The sequence below is a fragment of the Olea europaea genome, chromosome 9, assembly GCF_002742605.1.
Source record: "Olea europaea var. sylvestris chromosome 9, O_europaea_v1, whole genome shotgun sequence".
Lineage (NCBI taxonomy): Eukaryota > Viridiplantae > Streptophyta > Magnoliopsida > Lamiales > Oleaceae > Olea > Olea europaea.
The window spans coordinates 5,729,118-5,755,032 of NC_036245.1; the positions used below are offsets into that span (position 1 = coordinate 5,729,118).

Genomic DNA, 25,915 nt, shown 5'->3' on the forward strand with positions numbered 1-25,915 from the left:
GATAGGAAATATTTCACAATAGGGGCAAAGGTCAATGAGATTTTGTGCCAGTTACCCCTTAAATTTTGCAAAAATTTTAATGATTGTTGGAAGAATATTGACGAGAGCGCACAATTCTAAAATGATATTCTATGATTAATTTCAAAAATATGATGTTGTATTCAACACGAATCTAAATAATTTTTTTAATATCAATCCACTCACAAAAATAGAATATAAAATTCAATAAAATGAGATTTATCTTAAGATTGTTGAAGAAATTGGTGCACGAATTATATATCGTTTATCAAAAATTTGTATTGACAAATGCAATAAAATTGCAACTTACTAGTGTAATTTACCGAATAGAGTTTCAATTTATCGAAATCAAGATACGTGCATGAAAATTAAGCAAAGCAATGATTTACTGGAATTCAAGAAAAAGATAAATAAGGCAATAAAAGAAAGTGAGATATGCGAATGCAAATCTCTTTAAGATAATGTGACTGCAAATCTCTTTAAGATAGATTTCGCCTCCTAGATTGGTACTAACAAGACCAAATGGATGTCTGTCTCTCAAGATATAACACTTCTTTCAAAATTAATATGGTACAATGCTAATCTTGTTGGACGAACCAAAGTGTTAAGTATTTTTCACAAACGGAATAGATACGAACTAAAATTGCTTGAACCAAATTTTATTTCTAATAATTATATAAACAAATTTAATTTCAGCCAAAAAAAAAAAGGAAGAATATTTCAAACAGATGAGGGAGTTTAGAAATCAATTATTATTGAATTGATTTGGGGTAGGAAATATGAAATTCTGATGTCCCTATTTTTATATTTTCAAGTATCTTTTAGAAATGGTTGAATTTTTTAACATAAATTAATATAGATCATTAGCTCACACATTTTCCATATTAAATTGTTTAGATTGCACTCTATCAAAAGCTCATGACTTTTCATAATGTAACTTTTTGAATAGTCACATATAATCTGAAACAACAAGATTCGTGATTAGTTATCACACCAATTAAAGACTTTTTTAATTCACACATATAGAAATTTTAGGTAAGTTCCAATACAATCTATTCGTGTAAGTTCCAATACAATCTATTCATGTTGATGCTTTTTTAATTCACACATACAGAATTTTAGGCAAGTTCCAATGCGATCTATTCGTGTAGATGCTGTTGAATGTGATCTTACTCCAAATGGTTCGATATGCATTACTAGAAGAGGTTATTCTATCCTAGACTAGCCCACCATCTTCCCTATTTTGTTACTTTTTATTGAGTCGATGTGGGAAAAAACTGAGATGAGAGTTTGTTAATGGCCATAGGCCAGATGCCACGTGTATCGATATGATGAAGGAGGACAAACAGCTAACATTCATTAAACTTTTCTGACTTTATATTCAATAAACAGTTAATTAACCAACCAACTACTCCTAGAAATGTTTACCTTAAAACACCCCATCTTACACGGCCTCTCTCACATTGCTATTCGTCTTTTGACCTCTCATTTCATATTGATTTTCAATCGTATCCAACACTGCATTCACGTAAGAAAACTCAATTTTCTAGTCTATTCTTTTTTGAATCGACAGATTTCTTGTTTGATGTTGCATTACGATGAAATCTTTCTTAGGCTTTGATTCGGCTTTTGGTCATTTTGATTCATATTATTGTAAGGATGGTACAAAATTAATAAGTGATTGTTGTTGATTAGATTTTAATTCTAATGTACACATAACATATTAAAATTATGAATCTTTCTATTATTTCATCCAAGGTTTTTTGCCCCACCCTTTTTTTCCTGTTAAAGTTTTTGTTAGGCCAACATTTATGATTTACCATTGTTCTTCCACAGATGGCATTTGGGAATTTGATTTTATTGTCGTATTCTTGTTATGGTGCGCTTTTCATTCGACTTGATAATAATTATAATTCATGAAAATATGCAGATTGGTGATAGGATACAAGTAGTGGAATCGGAATGGCATTTTCGTATCCATTAGCTAATTTTGATGATTTGGTTAGCCAGTTCAAGTCTTGCTTATCGACAAGTTTTGGAGGTGATGATGTATGGATTTCTTGATCCGTTGGGTCGAGCTGTCCAGATTCTAAACCTGCAATATTGAAGTCTGAGAAGACAATCCTTCAAGGCTCCCTCGGCTTTAAAGGGCGGGAAATGGAAACCACGTCTGATGAAAATGTTCATAAAGAGTTTGGTAAAAAGAGAAATCTGGCTGCCTTAAAAGTGCAGAAAACATATAAGAGTTTTAGAACCCGAAGGCAATTAGCAGATTGTGCAGTCTTAGTCGAGCAGAGATGGTAAGTTTTAACTGCCTGAATATATATTTTTTTCTCTGCTTTTCCGTTTAACATTATAGATTTTCAATATTTTTCTGTGATATTCAGGTGGAAGCTCTTAGATTTCGCAGAGCTCAAACGTAGTTCTATGTCTTTCTTTGCTATTGAAAAACCTGAAACTGCTATTTCACGTTGGTCAAGAGCAAGAACCAGAGCTGCTAAGGTAGAATTGTTGCAATCACTGCATATTTATTAGAGCGTTATCCCATAGATTTAAGCCTTTTGTCTTTCAATAACAGGTGGGGAAAGGTTTGTCCAAGGATGATAAGGCACGTAAACTCGCTTTGCAGCATTGGCTCGAAGCTGTAAGTTGCACCTCTAGAGAAAGTTCAAACGATGATATATGGTATTAGCCCTTGGTGACATTTTTTCTTATTTTCTTGTAGATTGATCCTCGACACCGCTATGGTCACAACCTGCAATATTATTATGTCAACTGGCTCCAATGTGACAGTAAACAGCCTTTCTTCTACTGGTAATATTAATTTGAACCAGAAAACTACTGCCGAATTTTAGCTTCTCTTCATTATTAAAGATCACTTAAGAGCATCCGGTTTCCTGAATTGCAGGCTGGACATTGGAGAAGGTAAAGAAGTAAATCTTGAGAGGTGCCCTCGATCAAAGCTTCACCATCAATGCATCAAGTATCTTGGTCCGGTAAGCTTCATTTTCCCACATTTGGGATTGTGACCTTGGATTCATGTCACTGGGCTGTAGGAATTTGAAAATCTTATATACGTGCATCAGCATACATAAAAAAAGCAGTCTTTTAATTTTCTAAAGGTCCTTCAAATTTTCTCTTCATAACGAAGAAAATGTGTCCAAATTACTTATATTTGTTTCTGCAGACAGAGAGGAAGATCTATGAAGTCGTCATAGAGGATGGCAAGTTCATCTATGCGCAGAGTGGGAAGCTTCTCGACACAAGGGAAGGACCAGGAGACGTTAAGTGGATCTTTGTACTGAGTGTGTCCAAAACTTTATACGTTGGGCAGAAGAAAAAAGGCACTTTTCAACATTCAAGTTTCTTGGCTGGTGGTGCCACTTTGTCTGCTGGAAGATTAGAAGTCGAAGAAGGTGTTATTAAGGTACACATACGATCAATTTCTTCTTTGTTTTCAGCTAATATTTTTGCATTGATCATTTCAGACTTCTAATAGATGTACCTAAAATTTTGGAAAATAGGCGGTTTGGCCTCACAGTGGGCACTATCTCCCAACAGAAGAAAATTTTGAGGAATTCATTTCGTTTCTTATGGAGCACAACGTCAATCTGAGTGTCGTCCAGGTAAGATGATGCATCTTTCTAAGGAATTATCTCAGGTTAAGTTATGGGTAAAAAAAAAAAAATACATTTTACATATATTGAATTACTATCTGGTGTACAGAAAGCATCAAATAATAAAGAGGAAGTTAGTGTCATTGGCCCTCGTAGTAATAGCATATCAGCACCAGATATCAGTCGAGCCACCAGTGAAAACAGCAATGCAAAAGAGGTAGATGGGGAGATAACTGATTCCAGCAAAAAATATTCCAAGGATGCTGAAAATGTAAATCCATGCATATCAAGATGGTCCCGGAAATTACACTCAAAAATTGCCGTTCTTCAAATTCCCAGAAGGGAGGACGGGGCGTATGAGTTGTTCAAGACACCACACCAAGGGCCTAACTTTGACACCAGGGATAGTGAATCAGATGGATACGAAACACCAGAGGAATGTTTGTCAGATTCAGAATTTTCTGTCTCCAAACAAAACTTATTTGATGACGACGGAAAGGAGGGAGAGTATGAAGAAACCATACCAAAAGAAAAGATTATCAAAAGAATAAGCTCGCATAAAGGAATGCGATCATATCAGTTGGGGAATCAACTTTCGTGCAGATGGACAACAGGAGCTGGTCCACGAATAGGATGTGTGAGAGATTATCCTTCGGAACTCCAATTCCTTGTTCTAGAGGAGGTACATTTGTCTCCAAGAAAATCACAGTCATCACCTCCTAAAAACGCTAGATCACTTCTAAGGATTCCTCCTCCTAGTCCTACCAGTTTATGCACATAAATCAACAATTCAATGCTTCCTGAATTTTTATTTTTATTTTTATTTATTTTTATTTTTTCCATGGTGACAGACACCGGTATATCAGTATTAGATGAATAACGTTTTACAGTAATGTGAACAGTCTGACACAAGCTCTGATTTGGATTGTTCACAACAGAAACTTCGCAGTTCTTCTTTAGGTTGGGGTTGGTGTGCGTCCGGCACTGCCAGTCAACAACTTCTGCGTGAACTTGCTAGATGAAACTTGAACGGGAATACTACGTACTCCATTCCAAATAAAACGTTGGCAAGAACCAAATATTTGAATTAAGATCCCCGTCAGACAAATCCCTTATATTTAGAATAAGTGAATCCAAAAGTTAAACTAGACACGGAAGTAAGAAAAAGGAGGGGGGCAACATCACCTAATCCACACTTGTGTTCACATCTTAAAAAAATTGATTTAAATACATGATCCGCATTATTATGCAAACATGATCTTTAACATCAATGATGCTAACAGGTCATTTTTCTCATTTGGCATATTGATATGGCTGATGCTTTCAAATTTGAGCCAAAGTTTGCCACAGTAACCTCAAATTTCCCTTTCCCCAGTTACCCACGCAATATAAAAAACATAACAGAAAAGATCAAACAGCGCCCAAAGAAAATTTCAATAAAAGGGTAAAATCCCAAAACCTTGAAAATTTGAAATTTGAGACACATATATATTAAATAATTAGCCCATTTTGCTATTCATTTTTTTTTTCAATCTCATTTTCAACTACACATTTTTTAGTAAAGAGTATTCACATGGACTCGTAGCCTTTCCTATTTTTTCACTTTTTAACCACGCATTCTCCAAAAAATCACTTTTCAAAAAATAATATTCTCAAATATCTCTACCTAAAAGTAGCTTAGTATGTCTTGTTAGAATAATTCCAAATATGGACTTCACATTCGATTGTAAATTTTACGGGTTAGATATATGGATCATAATGATATTTGTATTCGGGCAAAATTTTTTAAGGGAAAATTACAAAATTCCAGGTATTTAAAGACTGGAATTCAAACATCAAGGTTAAAGATTCTTTGTGCATAAATCAGGTATCAAATAAAATATTAAATATTACATATTTACCCCAATTATTCCAAATCCTAGACACTTTCTCATTTTCCTTTCTCTTTCTACCATCTCCTTCTCACCCATATTTCTCTATAACAAGTTGTCGGCAGAGAAGTCGTCATTGTAGTGGCAACGTCTGAAGAGTGGTGCCGATTCCGATGTGAGACCAGCGTCGCTGCCAGTTCTCTCACTTTTCGATCTACGGTTATCTCTCTTCGTTCGATCTGCTACAGTTTATCGTGTGGTGAGATCAGCGCTGCTGCCAGTTCTCTCTCCAGTCCGATGTGAGACCGGCATCGCTGCCCGACGTTGATGTGATAGCGTTTGTGGTGTTTGACATGGTGATGTGGTGATTTCTCTGTGCAGCTTCTCTGTGCTTGATGGTGATGTAGTGACATTTGTGGAGTGACACGGTGGTAGTTTGGTTCAGGCGACGATGGTGTGGTTGGTTTTTTTTTTTTTTTAATGGTGGTGCCAGGTACGGTGGATCTAGGTAAGACTGCGATGGTGGTATTCTGGTTGTAGTCGGAGTTTGGTGGTGGTTCTGGCTGTGTTGGTGGCTTGGTGTGTTGTGGTTGATGGTGATGGTTATTGATGCAAGTGGTGAAGGTGGCCGATCCGTAGTATGTGTGCGGTTTTGTTGGTGCGATGTGGGTGGTGGTGTTTGCTATGGTGTTGATGTTAGTGTTGTTGGTGTTTGTGTTGGTGTTGGTGTGGTGTGCGGCGACGGTGGTGGTGTTGGTCGTGGTGATGCAAGTTGGTGGTTTGGGTTGATTGTCGATGTATTTTTTTTGTTAGCGGTGGTCTGTGACTTTAAAATTTGATAGTCTGTGATTAAAAAATAATCTGTGACATCAGGGATTTGGTTTGTAACCTTAAAATTTATAATCTATGACATATAAAATTTTCGATTTGTGGTCTCGAAATAATCCGTGACCAATTAATTTGATGATATGCAACCAGTAAATAAATCAGTGACCATTAATTGTTTAACTGTGATTTTAATATATTTATTTAATAAATAATTTTAATTAATTAAATACAAACATGAATTTTGAATTTTCAAACTTCTTACCTGATTTTTGAAATGGTGTTAAGAATACATGATATGAATTTTCCCCATTTTTTAAAGTGATTAATTGGGCCTTTTTTTATACCTTACGAATTGTATTTAATATGATGTGGAAATTTTAAGTATGTGGGTTGAAAATATATATAAACCATAATTAGCATTTTAAGCGTAATGAGATGGCTCAATAATTTTCTATATAAAAGCTAGGTTTACTCCCCTCTCCATAATGTTTCATTAGCTTGCCCCATTAACAACTAATATTTTGTGAGGAGTAAGGAGAGAAATATCTAGCTGCTATTATTCATGTTAATAATGACTTCCGTATGTATGAATTCGATTTATCAATTTATTATTTTTTGATTCCTGAATCTTAGAATGATTACAATTAAATTCATCAATTGGTATCAGAGTCATCATGTTAAGATCAGGGTCCGTCATTAAAATAATATGCTTTCTCTAATTGAATAATTCTAAAGTTTTCGCTACCTGTCAATTTAAGTATTTGGAATTGTTATGTTTTCACAAAGTTTTGAAATAAAAAAAAAGGGTGCATTAATTTTTGTTCTGTGCATATATTTATCATATACATTCATTATATATGGACATATCTAAAGAAATCCTAAAAATCGAATCTGCACACACCTATTCACTCTCCTACCCACGGCTGAATTCAACTTCAATAGGTGGCTGATTTTAATTTGGAGGCTTCTAAGTTGAGACAATTCATGATCTGGGTTTTGTGTGTTGTACAATATGCTTGGTTGCTAATTGTTCTATCTATATTTTTCTTGCTGTGAAATTGTGATTGATGTTGATGGAAGAGAAAATAAAAATAAAAAATTGTGGGAGCAGGCCCATCCACGGCAGTCGACCGTCGCGACTGCAACGAGCACCGCGACACTGCTAGGTCGATGAGTAGTGCTGCTGTGAGCAAGCACCGACAGCAATGGCACACCAAAAATTGGATGGTGCGGCGTCGCCGAGGCTGCACATGAGAAAAAAATTATTATTCTGGTCTTCTGCAAAAAGGGGGCCAAGGGGAGGGGGGCTTCAACCGCAAATAATTGAGTTTCGAGCCCTCAGTTGCAATTATCATTTAAGGGCCTGTTTGTAATTTTAAATAAAGGACCTGTCATGTAATTATCGAAATTGAAGGACTTGTTTATAATTTTGAACTAGGGGAAATTTTAATATGATTTTGAATTTGATTTTGATAAGGGCTTTTAATTTAAATTTTTAAAGTTTTGACCCTAAAATTTTAATTTTTGACCTAATTAAAATTTTATTGAAACTTGAACGATTTTGTGATTGAATTTTTCATGAGCGTTGAACGATTCTTATGTTTCCACTGAAAGAGAAATATTTTGAAATAAAAATTAGTGGTAGTTGCCAAAGTGGCACACTCATTAATATTTATTCGATTTTCTCTACAATTAAAAAATATATATTTTTGCCCAACAATTTTGATTTATTGCATATAATAACTTGCCCAAAAGTGTTATTATATGTGATATTTTTGAAAAAATGGTATAAGGCGGTTAACGAGTTTACTGTGGTCTAGAAATCTCCTTCTACCCAAAGGTGTTGGAATTTCGAAAGCCAATGTAATTTTGTTAACTAGTTATATGATGTGTTTTAAAAGTATCTTATATCAGATTATATTGTCAGCCTAAAGGTGAATTTATGATGATGCATCTAGGCTCTTATCGTAATAAAATTCATATGATTTTGATTTAAATTACGGACTATATAATTAATTGTCCATGTTAATTAGTTGAATATAGCATTATGTTTGGATGATATTGAATATGATGCTTTATGTTTCCACTATTTATAATGCATTATCTCTTTCGAGTCAATTTTCTGCCATTAAAACATTTATTGGAAATAATTATGTGAGATAGAAATGAGATGTAGAAATAGCACTTGGTTTTTTGGGCTTGGACTTTGCAATGAAGAAAAAGCTTGATAAACGAATAGGTAAGAGCACTGTTGAATATGTAGCAGAGTATGAAAAGTGGGAAAGGGCCAACAAACTCTGTTTGAATATCATTAAGTGATCCATATCTAATTCCATCATGGGTGCCATCCCCGATAATGAAAATGTTAAATGTTTTATGGATGCCATAGGAGAGAAATTTATTGAGTCTGATAAAGTAGAAACTCAGATCTAATAGATAAATAGATGAATATGAAATATGATGGTACAAGTGGTGTTAGGGAGCACATTATGAAGATGATAAATAGATCATTTAAGCTAAAAGCTCTTAACATTCCCGTTGCGAAGCCTTTTCTAGTCTATCATGTTTTAAATAGTCTTCCTAACTAGTTTAATCAGCTTAAGGTCGTCTACAATGCTGACCAAGATAAATGGGATTTGAATGATCTTATTGCAGTGTGTGCCCAAGATGAGCATAGGATACGAAGTGAAACTGTTGAAATTGTGCAATTAGCTTTTCAGCCATCACAGAACAAGGGGCCCTTCTCATAACCATAAGCCTAAGTTCCGTAAGGGTAATAAATTACACCGAAATCAGTAGAATAAAAATTTTAGTGGTCCAAAAGGAATTGTGAAGAAAAATAATCAATGCAAGTTCAATAAAAATAAGGGTCATTGGCAGAAAGACTATTTTAAGTTTAAGACCTAGTTGGAAAAGAAGAAGAGCTCTGCAGGTTGTCCTTTGGCTTTGGTTTGTTTTGAACCTTTTTCAGTAGATGTGATTTTGAATTCTTGGTGGTTAGACTCTGGAGCTAATATTTACTTTGCGAATTCTTTGCAGGGATTCACAAACAAATGGAAGTCAAGTGAGAATGAAGTGAGCTTGAGCATTGGAAATGGAGTTCAAGTGAATGTTGAGTTTATAAGAGTAGTGAAGTTGACTTTAAAGTCTAGTTTTTCTCTTGTTTTGGAAAATACAGTTTTTGTACCACAAATGAGACGGAATTTAATTTCTATATCGAAACTAGATGCTTGTGGTTTTTCTTTTAATTTTGGTAATGGAATGTTTGAGTTATTTTATGATTCTCATTTGATTGAAAATGGACTTTTATTTGATAGTTTATACAAATTGTCTTCTTCTTCTCTTGGTGAAGTCTCTTGTGTTACCAATGTACAAAGAAAATGGCTTTAGTTTGTGAATCGTCATCTATGTTGTGGCATAAACTGTTGGATCACATTTCAAGGGATAAAATGGAAAGATTGGTAAGAGCTGAGATACTTCTCCCTCTAGACTTCTCTGACTTTGACACTTGTGTTGATTGTATAAGAGGAAAATTAACTAGGTCTACAAGGAAAGGTTCAACTAGGAGTAATGAAATTTTGGACTTGGTATGTACTGATATTAGTGGACCTTTGCCTTCCACCATATATGGGAACAAATACTTCATAGCCTTTATTGATGATTTCTCATGATATGGATATGTTTACCTGATTAATGATAAATCTCATGCACTTGAGAAATTCAAGATTTTTAAAATGGAAGTAGGAAAACAATGTGGAAAAAGTATCAAGGTTGTAAGATCTAACGGTGGTAGTGAATACAATAGGAAATATGACGAGTCTGGTCAAAATATGGATGATTTTGCAAAGTTTTTACAAAAATATGGAATAGTGTCTCAATACACCCTGTCAGGGACACCTGAGTAGAATAGTGTTTCTGAGAGATATAATCGAACTTTAAAAGATATGATCAGGAGCATGATGAGTAAAACAAATTTGCCTGAATATTTATAGGGTGAAGCTTTGAAAACGGCTATGTATATTTTAAATAGAGTTCTAAGTAAAGCGGATGCAAAGATACCATTTGAATTATGGACATGATGTAAGTTAAGTTTAGCTCATTTCAAAGTTTGGAGATGTCCAGCTGAGGTTGGGATTTATAATCTATTTGAAAAGAAATTAGACCAGAAATCCACTCCTGATTACTTTATTGGCTACTCGGATAGATCAAATGGATATAAATTCTACTGTCTAAATCGTGGCACTAGAAATTTTGAGTCCATTACTACAAAATTTTTGGAGCATGATTTTGGAGATAGTGGGAGTTCCACATTGAGAAAAAAAATTTTGAGCTAAATCAAGCTGTTGTTCTAATTCCTATTATACAGGAAAGAGTTGGTTCTTAACCAATTGAAGTTGTTAATGAAGAACCAAGAAACCAAGGGAAACTTTCAATCCCTCCACCAACGATTGAATCGGTTCTTGCGCTACAAGTTAGGAGATCACAAAGGGAAAATAGATCTACATTGCCCAATGACTATATTACATATTTATTGGAGAGTGATTTTAATATTAGGCATATTGTTGATTCTGTAACTTATAATCAAGCATTAACAAGTCCTGATGCAGATAAATGGATAAATATGTCCAGCTGAGGTTGGGATTTATAATCTATTTGAAAAGAAATTAGACCAGAAATCCACTCCTGATTACTTTATTGGCTACTCAGATAGATCAAATGGATATAAATTCTACTGTCTAAATCGTGGCACTAGAAATTTTGAGTCCATTACTACAAAATTTTTGGAGCATGATTTTGGAGATAGTGGGAGTTCCACATTGAGAAAAAAAATTTTTAAGCTAAATCAAGCTGTTGTTCTAATTCCTATTATACAGGAAAGAGTTGGTTCTTAACCAATTGAAGTTGTTAATGAAGAACCAAGAAACCAAGGGAAACTTTCAATCCCTCCACCAACGATTGAATCAGTTCTTGCGCTACAAGTTAGGAGATCACAAAGGGAAAATAGATCTACATTGCCCAATGACTATATTACATATTTATTGGAGAGTGATTTTAATATTAGGCATATTGTTGATTCTGTAACTTATAATCAAGCATTAACAAGTTCTGATGCAGATAAATGGGTATGGATGACGAAATGAATTCTACGGAAAAGAATAAAGTTTGGGATCCTGTTGAACTTCCTTCAGAAGCTAAAGCTATAGATAATAAGAGGATTTTCAAAAGTAAGTCAGATTTTAAAGGTAATGTTGAACGAAAGAAGGCAAAATTGGTTGTAAAAGGTTTTATTCAGCGAGAGGGCATTGATTATATTGAAATCTTCTCACCTGTTTCATCAAAAGATTCCTTTTGAATTATTATTGCATTTGTGGCACACTATAATTTAGAACTTCATCAAATAGATGTTAAGACATCATTTTTGGATGAAGACCTTTTTGAAAAGGCTTACATGAGACAACCTGAAGGTTTGTTGTGAAAGGAAAAGAAAACTTGGTGTGTAAGTTAAACAAATTCTTATATGACCTTAAGCAAGCATCTCGATAGTGGTATTTGAAATTTGACGAGGTTGTAACTTCTCTTGGTTTTGTTGAAAATAAGTAGATCAATGCATTTATCTCAAAATCAGTGGGAGAAATTTCATTTTTCTTGTCCTGTATGTTGATGATATTTTGCTTACTAGAAGTAAATTGTGGTTGCTCCATGAGACAAAGAAATGTTGTTTGCTAATTTTGAGATGAAAGATCTTGGAAAAGCCTCTTATGTGCTTGGCGTTGAAATACTTCGTGATAGAAATCGTGGCTTATTGGGACTTTCTCAGAAAGCTTGACGTGTTCTAGAAAGGTTCAATATGCAGAACTGTGCACCTGGTGATGTACCTATGATAAAAGGGGATAAGTTTACCAAAACTCAATCTCCAAGGAATGGGCTAGAAAGTGAATCTATGAAAATGATTCCATATGCAAATGCTGTGGGGAGCTTGATGTATGCTCAAGTTTGCAATAGATCGGATATAGCCTATGCAATCAGTGTTCTTAGTAGGTTTCAGTCGAATTCAGGACAAGAACATTGGAAAGCAACTAAGAAAGTTATGAGATACCTAAAGAAAACTGAAGGTTATATGCTTAAATTCCAACGTTCAAATCACCTTGGTGTGGTAGGTTATTTAGATTCTGATTTTGCTAGATGTCAAGATGATTTGAAATCAACCCCAGGTTACATTTTCACGTTAGATGGTGGTGCTATCTCTTGAAAAAGTACTAAACAGACTCTAGTGGCATCTTCTACCATGCAAGCTGAATTTGTTGCATGTTATGGGGCTACAGTCCAAGCTATTTGGTTGAGAAATTTCGTCTCTGGATTGAAAGTTGTTGATTCCATCTCAAAACCAATCATTATTTATTGTGATAACAGTGCAGCAGTATTCTTTTTAAAGAATAATAAACGTTCTAATAGGTCAAAGCATACTGTGGCTAGAGACAAAATCAAGGAAGGAAAGACAAAAATAGAACATATCAATACAAAAGTAATGATTGTAGATCCTTTGACTAAAGGATTCGCTCCAAAAGTCTTTAAGACACATGTTACTAATATGGCATTGTGAAAACATTTGATATTTTTTATTAGTGGGAGTTATTTATGTAAGAGAACTATGTCTTGGACTTGATCTCTTTACAAGGTACGTAGGCAACCCATATATTTTTCGAGTACAGCCCCCTGTGATAATGAAATATTTTTTTCTTATCTATGAATTTATTTTGAGCATGCATTTAACTTATTTCTTTTCATTATGATATTATGTAATCTCGAGATATGGCAGATAAAGATATAAGATGAGTCTTTTTTAGGGACATGTGGCTTCATTTTGATCTGAAGCATATGATGACTGATATGAATTAGCAAAGTTTTTTGTCACATTTAGTGCTAAGTTCATACCACATTGATTGAAGGATAGGGATCTTTGTCGATAAGGATGTTGGCATTTGTAGCTGTGAAATGGTCTTACATCGCTTAATTGATGTAATAACTTTCATGTTCGGTGCTGGCATTCTTGTTGAACCAGATCATGTTGTGTAAAGTGTCGTCATTGGAGCTATATTTTTGTGGTCACCTATGTAGTCTAACCTGGGTGTTAAAAGTTTTGTTATAACAATCAAATGTTTGCGTAAGTGGGAGAATGTTGGGATAATTCCAAATATGGGCTTCACTTTTGATTGTAAATTTTACGGGTTAGATGTATGGCTCATAATGATATTTAGATTTGGACAAGTTTATTAAAGTGATCAATTATGCCTTTCATACCTTACGGGTTGTGTTTAATATGATGTGGTAATTTTAAGTATATGGACCGAAAATATATGTAAACCCTTATTAGAGTTTCAGTCGTAATAGGACGGTTCAATAATTTATTATCTTGCCTCATTGACTGCTAATATTTTGTGAAAAGCAATGAGAGAAAGATATAGCTGTTATTATTCATGTCAACAATGGCTTTCCCAGGTATGAATTCAATTTATCAATTTATTATTTTGTGATTGTTAATTCTTAGCATGATTACAATTAAATTCAACATGTCCTTGGTTGAGCTTATTGTAAACAGGCTATGAATTTCGGCTATCCACGCATTGATATGCTTATCTCGATTCTTAAATTTGTGTAATATCTGCATTGATTAGTCGTGTATTAAGAGATTATGCCACCATTTGGTCCCCGTTCTTTCCAAATTTTTGAAAAAATGTGTGGTTGAAAATAAATGAATTTTTTTTTATTTGCTTGTACTATTATTTTGTTGAAGATTGTGCAGTTAAAAATAAGAGAGAAAAAGAATGAAAAGGAGAATGGGGGCTAATTACTAAACATATGTTACCTTATTTAGCTAGGAATTAGAAACCTGTTTCTGGACTATGTAATTGACTAATGACTCTTGTATGAATACCCTCGACAAATATAAAGCTATAAATTTGGCCAAATTATCTCTTCTTAATTTGGCGTCAGATCATACAAGCAAAGAATTTTACTATCCCCTATTTTTTTCTGGTTGAAACCTTAGTCTTGTTGCTGCCTTGTCTTTTTTTTTTTTTTTGCAACCTAAACCCTTAGCCGCCATCATCCTTCTCTAAACCTAGATGCTACCTCTACTACCTTACTATGTCTTGAAATTCTATAATGAGTACCTCTGCTCGATTGCCTCTTATTGTAACCACCCATGTAACTCTTTTCCAGTCACAATTAAATTTGATGGGAATATTTACTAGGGTTGGTCTTAGATTATAAAGATGTACATCGCTGATAGAAGGATGAAGAGCTACATCACGAGAAGGAAAATGGCACTAGCAGAGGATGATCCAGGCTATGATGAATGGGGGCCAAGATTTTCTAGTCAAGTTTTGGCTAATCAACTTCATGATGGATAAGCCGATATCCACATTGTAAACTTCATGATGGATAAGCCGATATCCACATTGTGTAATATAGAACAACTAAAGAGGATTGGAATGCGATCAAGATGAGCTATCTTGATGTTTTCATTTCAATCACGTCAAGATCGTTGACCTTTTGCATAATATTACACTGAGTCAATCTTTATGGAACTCGATTATTGAAGTCTCAATGATATGAAGAATCTTATTCATATTGAAAAATAAAGAAAGTATACTTCTAAGTATTGGATTTGTCTGTTTCTTACAGGTCTTGATCAAAACTTGGATCAAGTTAGCGGCTGTGTTTTGGCCACCTCCCCTTTATAAGCTTATAGAAAGCATGCTCAACAATCTATCATGAGAACAGCAACAAATTACCATGGAACCAAAAAAGATCACTCTAATTGCTCCACAATGGATTTCCAAAAGAATAGTATTCGGCTAGCCACTCTTCGTCCTCCTAATGAATCTTCTTCCCGTCATTTCCCTCATACGGAGGACTATAAAATGGCTGTCTAAAATTACAATGTCAATTTATACTCAACCAGCTATCTTCGATAAGTCTACATGTCCTCCTCCTCACCTTTTCACTCACTACAATAGTACACTTCATAATGTAGATGTCTGCTGGAAGAAGCATGGTTATCCAGAGCAGTTTAAATTTCAGCAAGTTAAAAGAAGGAACAAGAAGTCTGTACATGTTGTCATTGTATCCCTACTACTTCTTCATCTCATGTTTTTTAATTGTCCTCTGTGTAGTTATTTCTTATTTGATTTAGGGGCTACAACTAGCAAATATTCTTTTCTTAACACTATATAACGCCTTTTCCTGTTAAGTTTGTTCACGTAATTAATGAGAAACTTATGTCACTCTCCTTATCTTCCATCTTACTTGTGCCTAATCCTTTTAATAATCTTCTTCCCATTAGCAAGATCACAGAACGGCTACAAATTCTTCCCCTCCTATAGGATAATACTATCTATCGATGTTGAGTTGTTGAGTTTTGTAAACATGAATCGTATTCTTGTGAAGATTTAGCCTTAGTTCATCTTCAGAGAGAGATTAGTAATAAGGAAGAGGAACGAGTATGGTTGGGATAAAAGAAATTATAGATATCTGGTCTGAATTTGAGTTATGGGGAGGTTTTAAAGTCTGGAACTAATAAAGGTAAAAGACCAGCAATGTTGTTCTAATAGGGTTATACAAGAAAGAACAAGGATGCTTCTATCCCTTCAGGTTCTGAGACTTTTCTTGGCAATACTACCATGCCATCAGATGACTTTTCCAAGACTACTCCTAAGGTACATGATTCTTCTCATGTTTCTTCTTCTTTTTTTCCCTTATATTTAGATACTATTACTTTGACTCTATCGACGGCAATCCAGGAAATGCCTTTACGCGATCGTAAAGAACCTAATGGTCTGGGGTTTCAAAATCATCTTCTAATGTTGTGTATCCCATGTATGACTTTGTTTATTATCATAATTTATCTAAAACTCAAGCTTTTTCTCTTTAGTTTTCTCCCACATTTTCCTAGTCATTTCTAGAGAAAAGACTCGAAGTGGAAGTCTGGTATGGTAGAAGAAATGAAAGCCTTCCATGAGAACTTTACTTGAGAGAAGGTTGAGCTACCTAAGGAAAAAAAAAAGGCAATAGGCTATATGTGGCTATTCTCTATAAAGAACAAGTCAGATGGGACAATTGATATGAACAATACTAGGCGATTCGTGAAAGGATACAGGAGATTGACTACCAAGAAACATTTGTCCATGTAGCTAAAATGACCACTGTTAGAATTGTTCCCTTTCAAGACCAACCTAGACTAACCTTAAGATAATTTGATGTGAAGAATACATTCCTTTGCTATGATATAAAGAATGCATTCCTTTACAATGATATGATAAAGAAGGCATGCATGGATCTTCTTCTAAAGTTTACACTGAAAGAAGGTAAGGTACAAAAATTGAAGAAGACGTGTTTAGGCTAAAACTAAGGGCATGGTTTCAGAGATTTAGCTGCTCAATAAAGGAATATGGTTTCAATAAATCTTTGGAAGATCACATCTTGTTCTATAAGAGAGACAATGATGACATTAATTTGCTTATTGTTTGTGTTGATGATATGATTGCTATAAGAAGTAATCTCAATTAAATATAGGAACTTCAAAGCAATCTAGCCAATGAATTTAAAATGAAGGACTTGAGGATTCTAGAATACATCTTAGGCACCGAGTTCTTTTGGTCCAAGTAATGACTCTTTAAGTCTCAATAGAAGTATATTGGAGATCTATTAGCTAACATTGACAACTAATCTTATATATTCATAGATACGCCCATTTAGATGAATCCTAGTCTATATATACTTATCAAATTATAACTAATAAAGAGAGGTATCAAATATTAGTGGAAAGATTGATATTCTTACTCACATGAATGCAATTAACCACATCTTGGTTTATATAAAGTCCTCTCGGGACAAAGGCATTATGTTCTCTAGAGTTGGACATCTAGTTAATTTGGCTACGTAGACTCTAATTTTGTAGGATTCGTATTGGATAGAAAGCTAACTTTCGGATGTGTCATTTGTTGAAGGAAATTTGATGACTTGGATGAGCAAGAAGCAGAGTACGGTAATTTGCCTAGTACAGAAGCTGAGCATCATGCCTTCTATTGTACAACTACAAAGCTTACATGGCTCAGAATTCTCTTAAGTGAGCTCAACTTTGAAAGAAACCTATGATGCTCTTATGTGAAAACACGTTAATAATTGACATTGAAAATAACCTAGAACATAACAGAACAACGCATGTTGATCTTGATACAAACTATTGACGTAAGTAGAGTGATTGTAGGAAATTCTAATTGTGGAATCTTAAATTTCAAGACTCCTCTCCAGGCCTTCTCCGTTTTTGTTTACCTATCAATGGCCTTAATGCTTCTGCCTAAGGTTTTTGGATGTATGGCATTTGTCCATCTTCACAGGAATAAATGATTAAGCTCGACCCCTGTGTGCTTTAGCATCTTTTCTTAAGATACGATGTCCATCAATATGGGCACCACTGGTATGATTCCTCTACTAAATGGACCTACATTACCATGGATATTATATTTCTGGAGTTGAAAATGTTTTTTCCATCATTAACAACCAACTCTTCTGTTTCGAGGGAGACAATGAGTGAAGAGCCGAAATAGTTTAACTTAACTAGATATCATTTGTTAAATACTCTCAAGGAGATAAATTTTAGAGCCATAGTTAACACACGATCAGGTCTTCCTCCAGTAAGCCCATCCGTTCCCAACCCTCATCCTCCTGAAGATCAACCTTTTCCTCAAGAAGAGTCATTAATTTACTTACGTCCCAGCCAGCAATCGTCACGGTTGGAGCCTTTAAAAGCTATGTCAACAAATAGCCACGTTAACTCAGCTGCTAAGTCCAAGAAATTCACATCCGTCACCGACGTCGACAAATTAGGAAGGTTTTATGAATAATGCTCGAGCCCGATCACCAAACCCCACTACTAGTGATGGTGGGATAGGAACTTCAGGCATCCCGAACGTGGCCTCAGGCTCAAGATCAGTGACCATGGGTTCTAGTGAGATTGCTCGGATCATTCAAGAAGAAATAAAATTAGTTTGTTTCAGAATACTCGAGGGTCAACTTATTTTACCACCAACACTCCGTTTACGCTAGAGATACTATCATACCCTTTGCTTGATAGATTCAAATATTCCCGCATTAAAGAGTATGATGGAACGATTGACCCCTATCAACCATCTCAATGTGTATATTGAAGTGATGAATATGCAAGTTACACCGGATCAGGTGATATGCAAGGCCTTCCCACAAACATTAACAAATGATGCTAAGGATTGGTTCTCAACATTAAAGCCCAATTCCATAGCCTCATCCTCAGACTTGGTCGATAAATTCTTTGCTTTTTTTACAAATAGCAAGTGAATCAGGAAAATAACAGCCTTTGTTATGTAGCTTCATCAAGGACAGAATAAAATCCCATGTAGCATCATGATAAGGTTTAACAAAAAAAGGCTCCAAATATCAGACCTTTATATTACAACAGCAGTTTTCACCCTCACATATGCCATAAGGCGTGAGGCACTGAAGATATCCTTATCAAAGACACTGCTGCAGACATTGATCGGGCTCTTTATCTGATTTGAAAGTACATTAACATTGAGGAAACGTTAAATTCGATGAAGGTCGGTCCATCCTACGAAAAAGTCAAGCATAAGAGACAGCACGATTCAAATCCCTAACAAAAGCATCCTCGAGATAAGCATAGAAATGAAGTGCCACCAATGCCCCTTACCTAGTTGAACACTTCCAAGGCTAATATTTTGATGACGATCAAGGATATGAAAGAGTTGAAATGTCCTCCAAGAATGAAGTCGCCTCCTAATGCCAGGGACATGAGCAAGTATTGTGAGTTCTACTGGGATCATGAGCGTACCACAGAAGATTGCAAGGCCCTACAATGGGAAATCGAGGCCCTTATTAAATGACGATTCTTAAGTAATTACGTTGGTCATGATAAATACCCGAGAAATGACCGAGATAGAAAGAAAGAGCCCAAAGTTGAAGGCAGCAATCAGCCCACAACAAGAACCATTAATATCATCATCAGAGGCATAGCATCATCTAGAGGAGATACAAATAACGGGTGGAAGCAGTATGCCCAATAGTATGCTCATCCTTCAAAGGAATTCCATGATAGGCTCAAAGGCGTTACTTTTGGGGCAAAGGATTTGGAGGAAGTATTGTATCCTCATGACGATGTCTTGATTATCTCTACAGTTGTGGCCAATTTTGAGGTAAAGAGGATTTTGATCGACAATAAGAGTGCAACAAACATACTCTCTCATGAGACTTTCACAAAGATGGAGATCTTGGCCAGCCAACTCAAGGCAATTAGAACTCATCTTCAGGGTTTTGGTAGTGGTGTCATTGTCTCGGAAGGTGTCATCAAGCTTCCACTTACATTAGGTTTTGATAAAGCACAGGTGATAGAGATCACGCCCTTCCAGGTAATTCGCACTCCTATGGCTTACAATGCTTTTTTAGGAAGGCCGCTACTCAACAAGATCCAAGCCATCGTATCTACTTTTCACCTTACCATGAAGCTTTCAATAGGTCCTAGCGTTGGACTGGTACGAGGAGACAGACAGCTGCAATACAGTGCTATGTTACTAGCGTCCAGGGAATAAATGTCGATGTCATAAAATTTAGTGCCGGGCCTTGAGCTCGAGCATCGAGACGAACTTGTTCTGGTTGAGAAATTGGAGATGGTCGAGCTAGCGCGAGGAGAAAGGTGACGATACGTTGAGATCTCAACACCAGCCTCACGATTGAGCTCATCAGTTATCTGTCTCGCAATATTGATGTTTTTGCATGGAAGGTTGAGGATATACTAGGTATAGATCCAAAAGTTGCAGTCTATAAACTTAACATAAGTCCAGGGGCCAAACCAGTTAAGCAAAAGAGGCAGCAGTTTGCACCAGAAAGGTGAGAGGTCATTCGAGAAGAGGTTAGTAAACTTGTCAGAGCTGAGTTCAAACCCCGATTGGCTGGCAAATGTTGTCCAGAGTATGCATTGATTTCACTGACCTCAATAAGGCATGTCCTCAAGACAGTTACCCACTCTCTTGGATTGACAATCTCATGGATAGTACGTCGGGACATAAGTTGTATAGCTTTCTTGATACATTTCGGGTATCATCAGATTCTTATAGCCGAGGAAAACTAGGAGAAGACGTGTTTCATGGTTGATTCTGCCATATGTTGTTATAGGGTCATGCTGTTTGGGTTGAAAAATGTTGGGGTAACGTATCAGAAGCTCTTCAACATAGTCTTTGCCAAATTGATAGGGAAAAATGTTGAGGCCTATGTTGATAACATAGTGGTTAAAAGCAAGAAGGAGGAGCAACACATTACCGACCTCGACGAGATGTTCGCCAGCCTACAAAAGTATAAGATGAAGCTCAACCCAAAGAAGTACATATTTGGCATAGCATCGTGAAAGATCTAGGACTTCATGATCATTCATTAAGGGATTGAGGCAAACCTCGATAAGATTCAAGTCTTGGCTACAATGGAATCACCAAGGAGTAAAAAAGAGGTTCAGAAGTTGACTGGCCGCATCGCCGCCTTAAACAAGTTCACGTCTCGAATAGTAGATAGGTGTTTCCCTTTCTTCAAGGTTCTCAGAGATAATCGACACTTTAATTGGAATGAGGAGTGTGTCGCTTTTCAAGAGCTCAAGCAAACATTGGCATCTCCAGCATCCTTACAAAACCCGAGGTCGAAGATATCCTATTTCTATACTTGGCTGTTTCCCAGAATGCAGTGAGTGGTGTGATGGTGAAAGACGTCAATAAGGTCTAGCAACACATCTATTATGTGAGCAAGGTCTTACTTGATACAGAGATTAAATACACTTTAGCTGAACAGCTAGCCCTTGCCTTGATAGTAGCAGCACGAAAACTTCGATAATATTTCCAATCTCACCCTATCATTGTGCTTTCTAATCACCCTCTCAAGCATATACTCCAAAAACCAAACATCTCGGGCAGGTTACTAAAGTGAGCAATTGAACTTGGAAAATTTGACATTAAGTTCAAACCCGACCATCTATTAAAGTACAAGCCTTAGTTGATTTCATTGCAGAACTTACCCCAAGGCCTTGGGGGCCAGGAAATAGCTCAAGCATCCTTGGCACGTGGAAAATTTTTGTTGATGGAGCATCCAACTCATCAGGCTCAGGTGCAAGGATCATTATCATAAGCCGGGACAAGCTCACAGACATTTAAATGTGCGCTTAGATTTGAAGTTGAGACCATCGGCAATAAAGTGGAATATGAAGCCGCTGTCATTGCTATGGAGATCGCCATCAATCTTGAGCTCGAATAAATCAGAATTTTTAGCAATTCTCAGCTTGTGGTGCCCAGATTGAAAGTACATTTGAGAAGAAGGATGAAAAAATGAGCTTATATTGTTTGAAAGTTTACTACCTTCGACGACAATTCAAGAGTTGTGAAATTGGAAAGATTGCTCGAGCTAATAACTATAAGGCTGACACCTTGTTTAGGCGGTGTTCATGGGGGATAGATGAGCTTAACAGGATAGTCCACATCAAAATTATGACTGAGCCTAGCATCAATCAAACCATTAGCGTCATGGACATTGACCATCAGTCATTGTGGATGGACCCGATAGTGGACTTCATAGTCAGTGGGAATCTCCTAGAAAATCCTCAAGCAGTGAAGAGCATTTGATCAAAAGCACCAAGGTACTATATGATTAGATGTGTCTTATTTCGATGAACTCCCACACTTTTATACCTCAGATGCCTTAAACCCTCGGAGCCATCCTAGGCCCCGACTAAAGTTCATGAAGGTGTGTGTGAGAACCATCAAAGATCTCAGGCATTGGCTTTCAAACTCATAAGGTATGGATATTATTGGCCTACAATGAAAAGGATGCCTTGGAATACATCAAGAAGTGTGATAAATGTCAGAGATTTGTCAATACCATCCATTCTCCTATAGAGGACCTCATTAGCCTTAGTTATTCGGTCTCATTTGAACAATGGTGTGTTGACATCCTCAGGCCCCTTCCAATAACAAGGGGGACAATTGAAATTTGTGGCAGTAGCAGTAGAATATCTTACCAACTGGGTGGAGGCCCAGCCTTTGGTAACAATCTCAGAGCCTAAGTTAAGAACTTTCATTTGAAAGTCTATTATCTGCAGGTTCGGGATATCGAAAGTCCTCATAGCTGACAATAGCAGACAGTTTGATAATGCACAATTTAGGGATTTTTGCTCCAATCTAGGGATTGACCACGATTTGATGTCAGTTTCACACCCTCAAAGTAATGGCTTGGCCAAAGTAACCAACCAGAGTATCTTGCAAGATCTTCGAACAAGGATAGAAGATGCTAGAGGTGCTTGGTTAGAAGAGTTGCCCTCCTTACTTTGGACATACAGAACATCTCACAAGACTGCCACAGGTGAGACCCCCTTTATGTTAGCTTTTGGTACAGAAGATACCATCCCGGTGGAAATCAGGTTACCTAGCCAAAGAAGGCTTGAGCCTAAGACCTCAGAACACACTACAAAACACCTTGACTCCTAGAAGAAGTTCGTGATTAGACAGCCTTAGGAATGGCCTTTTACCATAATAAAGCAGTGAGATATTTCAATGAGAAAGTTAAATGTTGGAGGTTCAGATTCGGGGATCTTGTGTTGAAGAGGGCTGAAGCTACAGGTCATGCCTGCCTCAGGTAAACTTGGGCCAATTTGGGAAGGGCCTTTCGAAGTCATACAACAGCTCCTAGGAGGTACATACAGCCTAAGAGATATTTTAGGAAGACTACTCTCAAGACTATGGAACGCAGATAACTTGAAGATTTACTATAAGTAGTCCACCATGTAGTCTATCTCTTTTGTCTTATTTTTAGAGTCCGACCTACGTGCCCATCTTTATTTTAGTTTGTCAAGCCTACATGCCCATCTTCATTTTTAGTTTGTTGGGCTTGTGTTTCCATCATTATTTTTAGAATGTCAATCTTTATTTTTTAGTGTGTCAAGCTTAATAAAAGTTCTCCTTCAGCCATGGATGACAAAAGTCTTGCCTAGTGCAAGCATATCAAAGCCTTACCCCGTGCAAGCAATTCAAAGCCTTGCCCTATGCAAATACCTAAAAACCTTGTCAGTGCAAGTGACCTAGAACATTTTTAAACAACACAAGTAAAAATACCCAAGCATATGACAACCCAAGCCATCAAGTGCTTGAAAGCAGTTAAAATCACCCAGGCATAGCTCGGGATAATGACTCCTCATAGACCTCGGGTTTCTCTTTAAATCTAATAGTAGTCAAATGCTTGGGGTCGAAATGGAACTTTTAATTGATTTTGACCTATTGCTAAAAGCTGACCTTAAGCTCGAGTTTAATCTCTCTCATTAAATTCAACATAATGGTTGAGCATAATTTTTCGTGGGAGTTCAGTCCGCGGGCTTAATTCCTATGAGACCTTGGCTTAATCATTGAGCTAAGTATATTAGGTTCAATATAGTGGTCAAGCATATTACTTGAATTACAATGGTCAAATGTTACAATTCAGTCCTCGAGATAGATGTATAACAAAAAAAGACATGAAAGGACATAGTCTTAAATCAATCATTCATTCAAAAAATGCCCACACATATGGTCGGAGCAAATACTTGGATTAATTTAAAAAATGTCATTTATTTAACAAAAAGGCTCGTCATTAGTGGTCGAGCATTGTACGTAGGTTGTTTTACAACAAACAAGCTCGAGGGTACAAAGTTCAGGGTGAGGGCACTACTCTTAATCATCAGGCTCTGAGGCCTAACCCATGACATCGCACTTGACGTCATCACCATTGTCCTCTTCATCAGCCACCGAATCCTTTTCCTCCGAAAGCTCGAGGCTCTCTACGATGCCGGGCACAGACTTAAGACCATCCCCTTGACGCGTACTTTGCTTTGAGCTTGTCACATTCCTTGTAGAATTTGAACCCATCCCAAGCTCGATCTCGAGCTTTAGCAAGCCCAGTCTTGTACTTTTTACTCTTCTGCTTAAGCTCCAGCTTTGCATCCGCAACCTCATCCTTTGGTGCCTCCATCTTTTCTTGAGCTTTTCGAGCCTCAACTGTAGTATCTCACACTCTTTCAATAAAAGCTCAAGCTTGGCCTACAGGTCAGCAATTCTCTTGTCTCAAAGCTCGACAAATTCTACGAGCACGGCCATCTTACCGGACTCGTCCATTACTTGGAAGAAAAGCCATTGAGCAACACTAAGGGTCTGAATGCACAAAATAACGAGTGTAAGGTCGGGAAAATAACTTGAAACAAATTAGTACATTAAGAGACTGAGACTTACCTTCAGTGTGAGAAGCTCGATGGCCTTCATGCCCCTCGTTGAACCCGTCGTCCCCCTGTATTTTGCCATTATGCTTAGGCCGAGGTAGCAACATTCGAAAGTCCTCGATAACTAAGGCCATGGGAGGGATGCTGTCTTCCTCGAGATCGACAATTTCAGGTATACGTCGTAGAGGCAAGACCCATGGAGAAAAAGGCTACTGACGTGGCGAAGTACAAGTATGTATCATAGGTCGAGACTGAGCCATAGGTCGAGGCTGTGAGGACTTTTCGGGTCCCTTCACTCTATGGTCAGGCCTTGAAGCCCTCGGCCTTTTCTTTCCTTTGGTCGGGGCGCTAGGCTGAAGAGCCTTGGCCTTAGCATTCACATGCCTCCTCAAAGCAGAAGGATCAAAAGATATTCTACAAAAATGCGTAAGTGATTAGAATGATGACAAGGTCAAGATAAAATCTAATACAAATGAGGAATATCCTACCATCGACATCTGAGATGCCTACGAGGTCTAACACATCATCCCCATGGATATCTTTCATAATCAGTACCAAAGGATCAAGATCCTCGAGCATTTGTTTATGACGATCTAAAGACTCAAAATATGCCTAACCCTCACAAAATTTGGCCATGTTCGGAAAGCCATATCTCGACCAGAAAGAGAGATCGACCACTTAAGGAATAACATAAAACCACCTATCCTTCCACCCCTTTAACGAACTAGGCGTGTTCGTAACCCTGAACCCCCTCGAGTTGATAGATAGACGAAGCATGAAAATTTGGGATGCTGCTTGAGTTCAAACACATGCGACACAGATTGGTGTAAGGTGTTATGCTTAGATATCTACAAGCTATAAAGAAGTCTATGAGTATCCTCCAGGCATTGGGCACTAATTACCCCAGGCACGTGCAGTACTTGACCAATAAACCTATGAAGAAAGGGTGCAAGGACTACCTAAATCAGGCCTTTAGGGTGTCCCAGAAAATAACAAACTTTCCCTCCCAAGCCTACACCGTCTTGTCGTCTGGATTAGGCAACCTAATTTCACTATTTGGCATTAGCCCGAACTCTCGAGCTGCTGTTATGGCCAGGTGCTTCTTAAATCTACAAGGCTCATCTGGAAACCTAAATTTTGACGTTATACTGCCCCCTAGGTCGGGCATCTATAGGTATTATCGAGGTTCCTATATCCTTACCACCACTCGAACTCCCAGAGTCATGCTCACTCTCACTACTCGACATCACTACAAA

The 25,915-nt window shown here is 36.8% G+C and overlaps 1 protein-coding gene across 1 annotated transcript; it reads left to right on the plus strand.

Moving 5' to 3' along the window:
• The first annotated feature begins 1,924 nt into the window (after positions 1-1,924).
• LOC111399499 (IQ domain-containing protein IQM6-like) lies at positions 1,925-4,529 on the plus strand. Its single transcript, XM_023026853.1, has 8 exons — positions 1,925-2,318; positions 2,406-2,520; positions 2,597-2,662; positions 2,744-2,832; positions 2,927-3,014; positions 3,206-3,445; positions 3,543-3,644; positions 3,745-4,529. The coding sequence occupies exons 1-8, from the start codon at positions 2,176-2,178 to the stop codon at positions 4,414-4,416; spliced, it is 1,515 nt and encodes a 504-aa protein (XP_022882621.1). The 5' UTR covers positions 1,925-2,175; the 3' UTR covers positions 4,417-4,529.
• Positions 4,530-25,915: the final 21,386 nt, after the last annotated feature.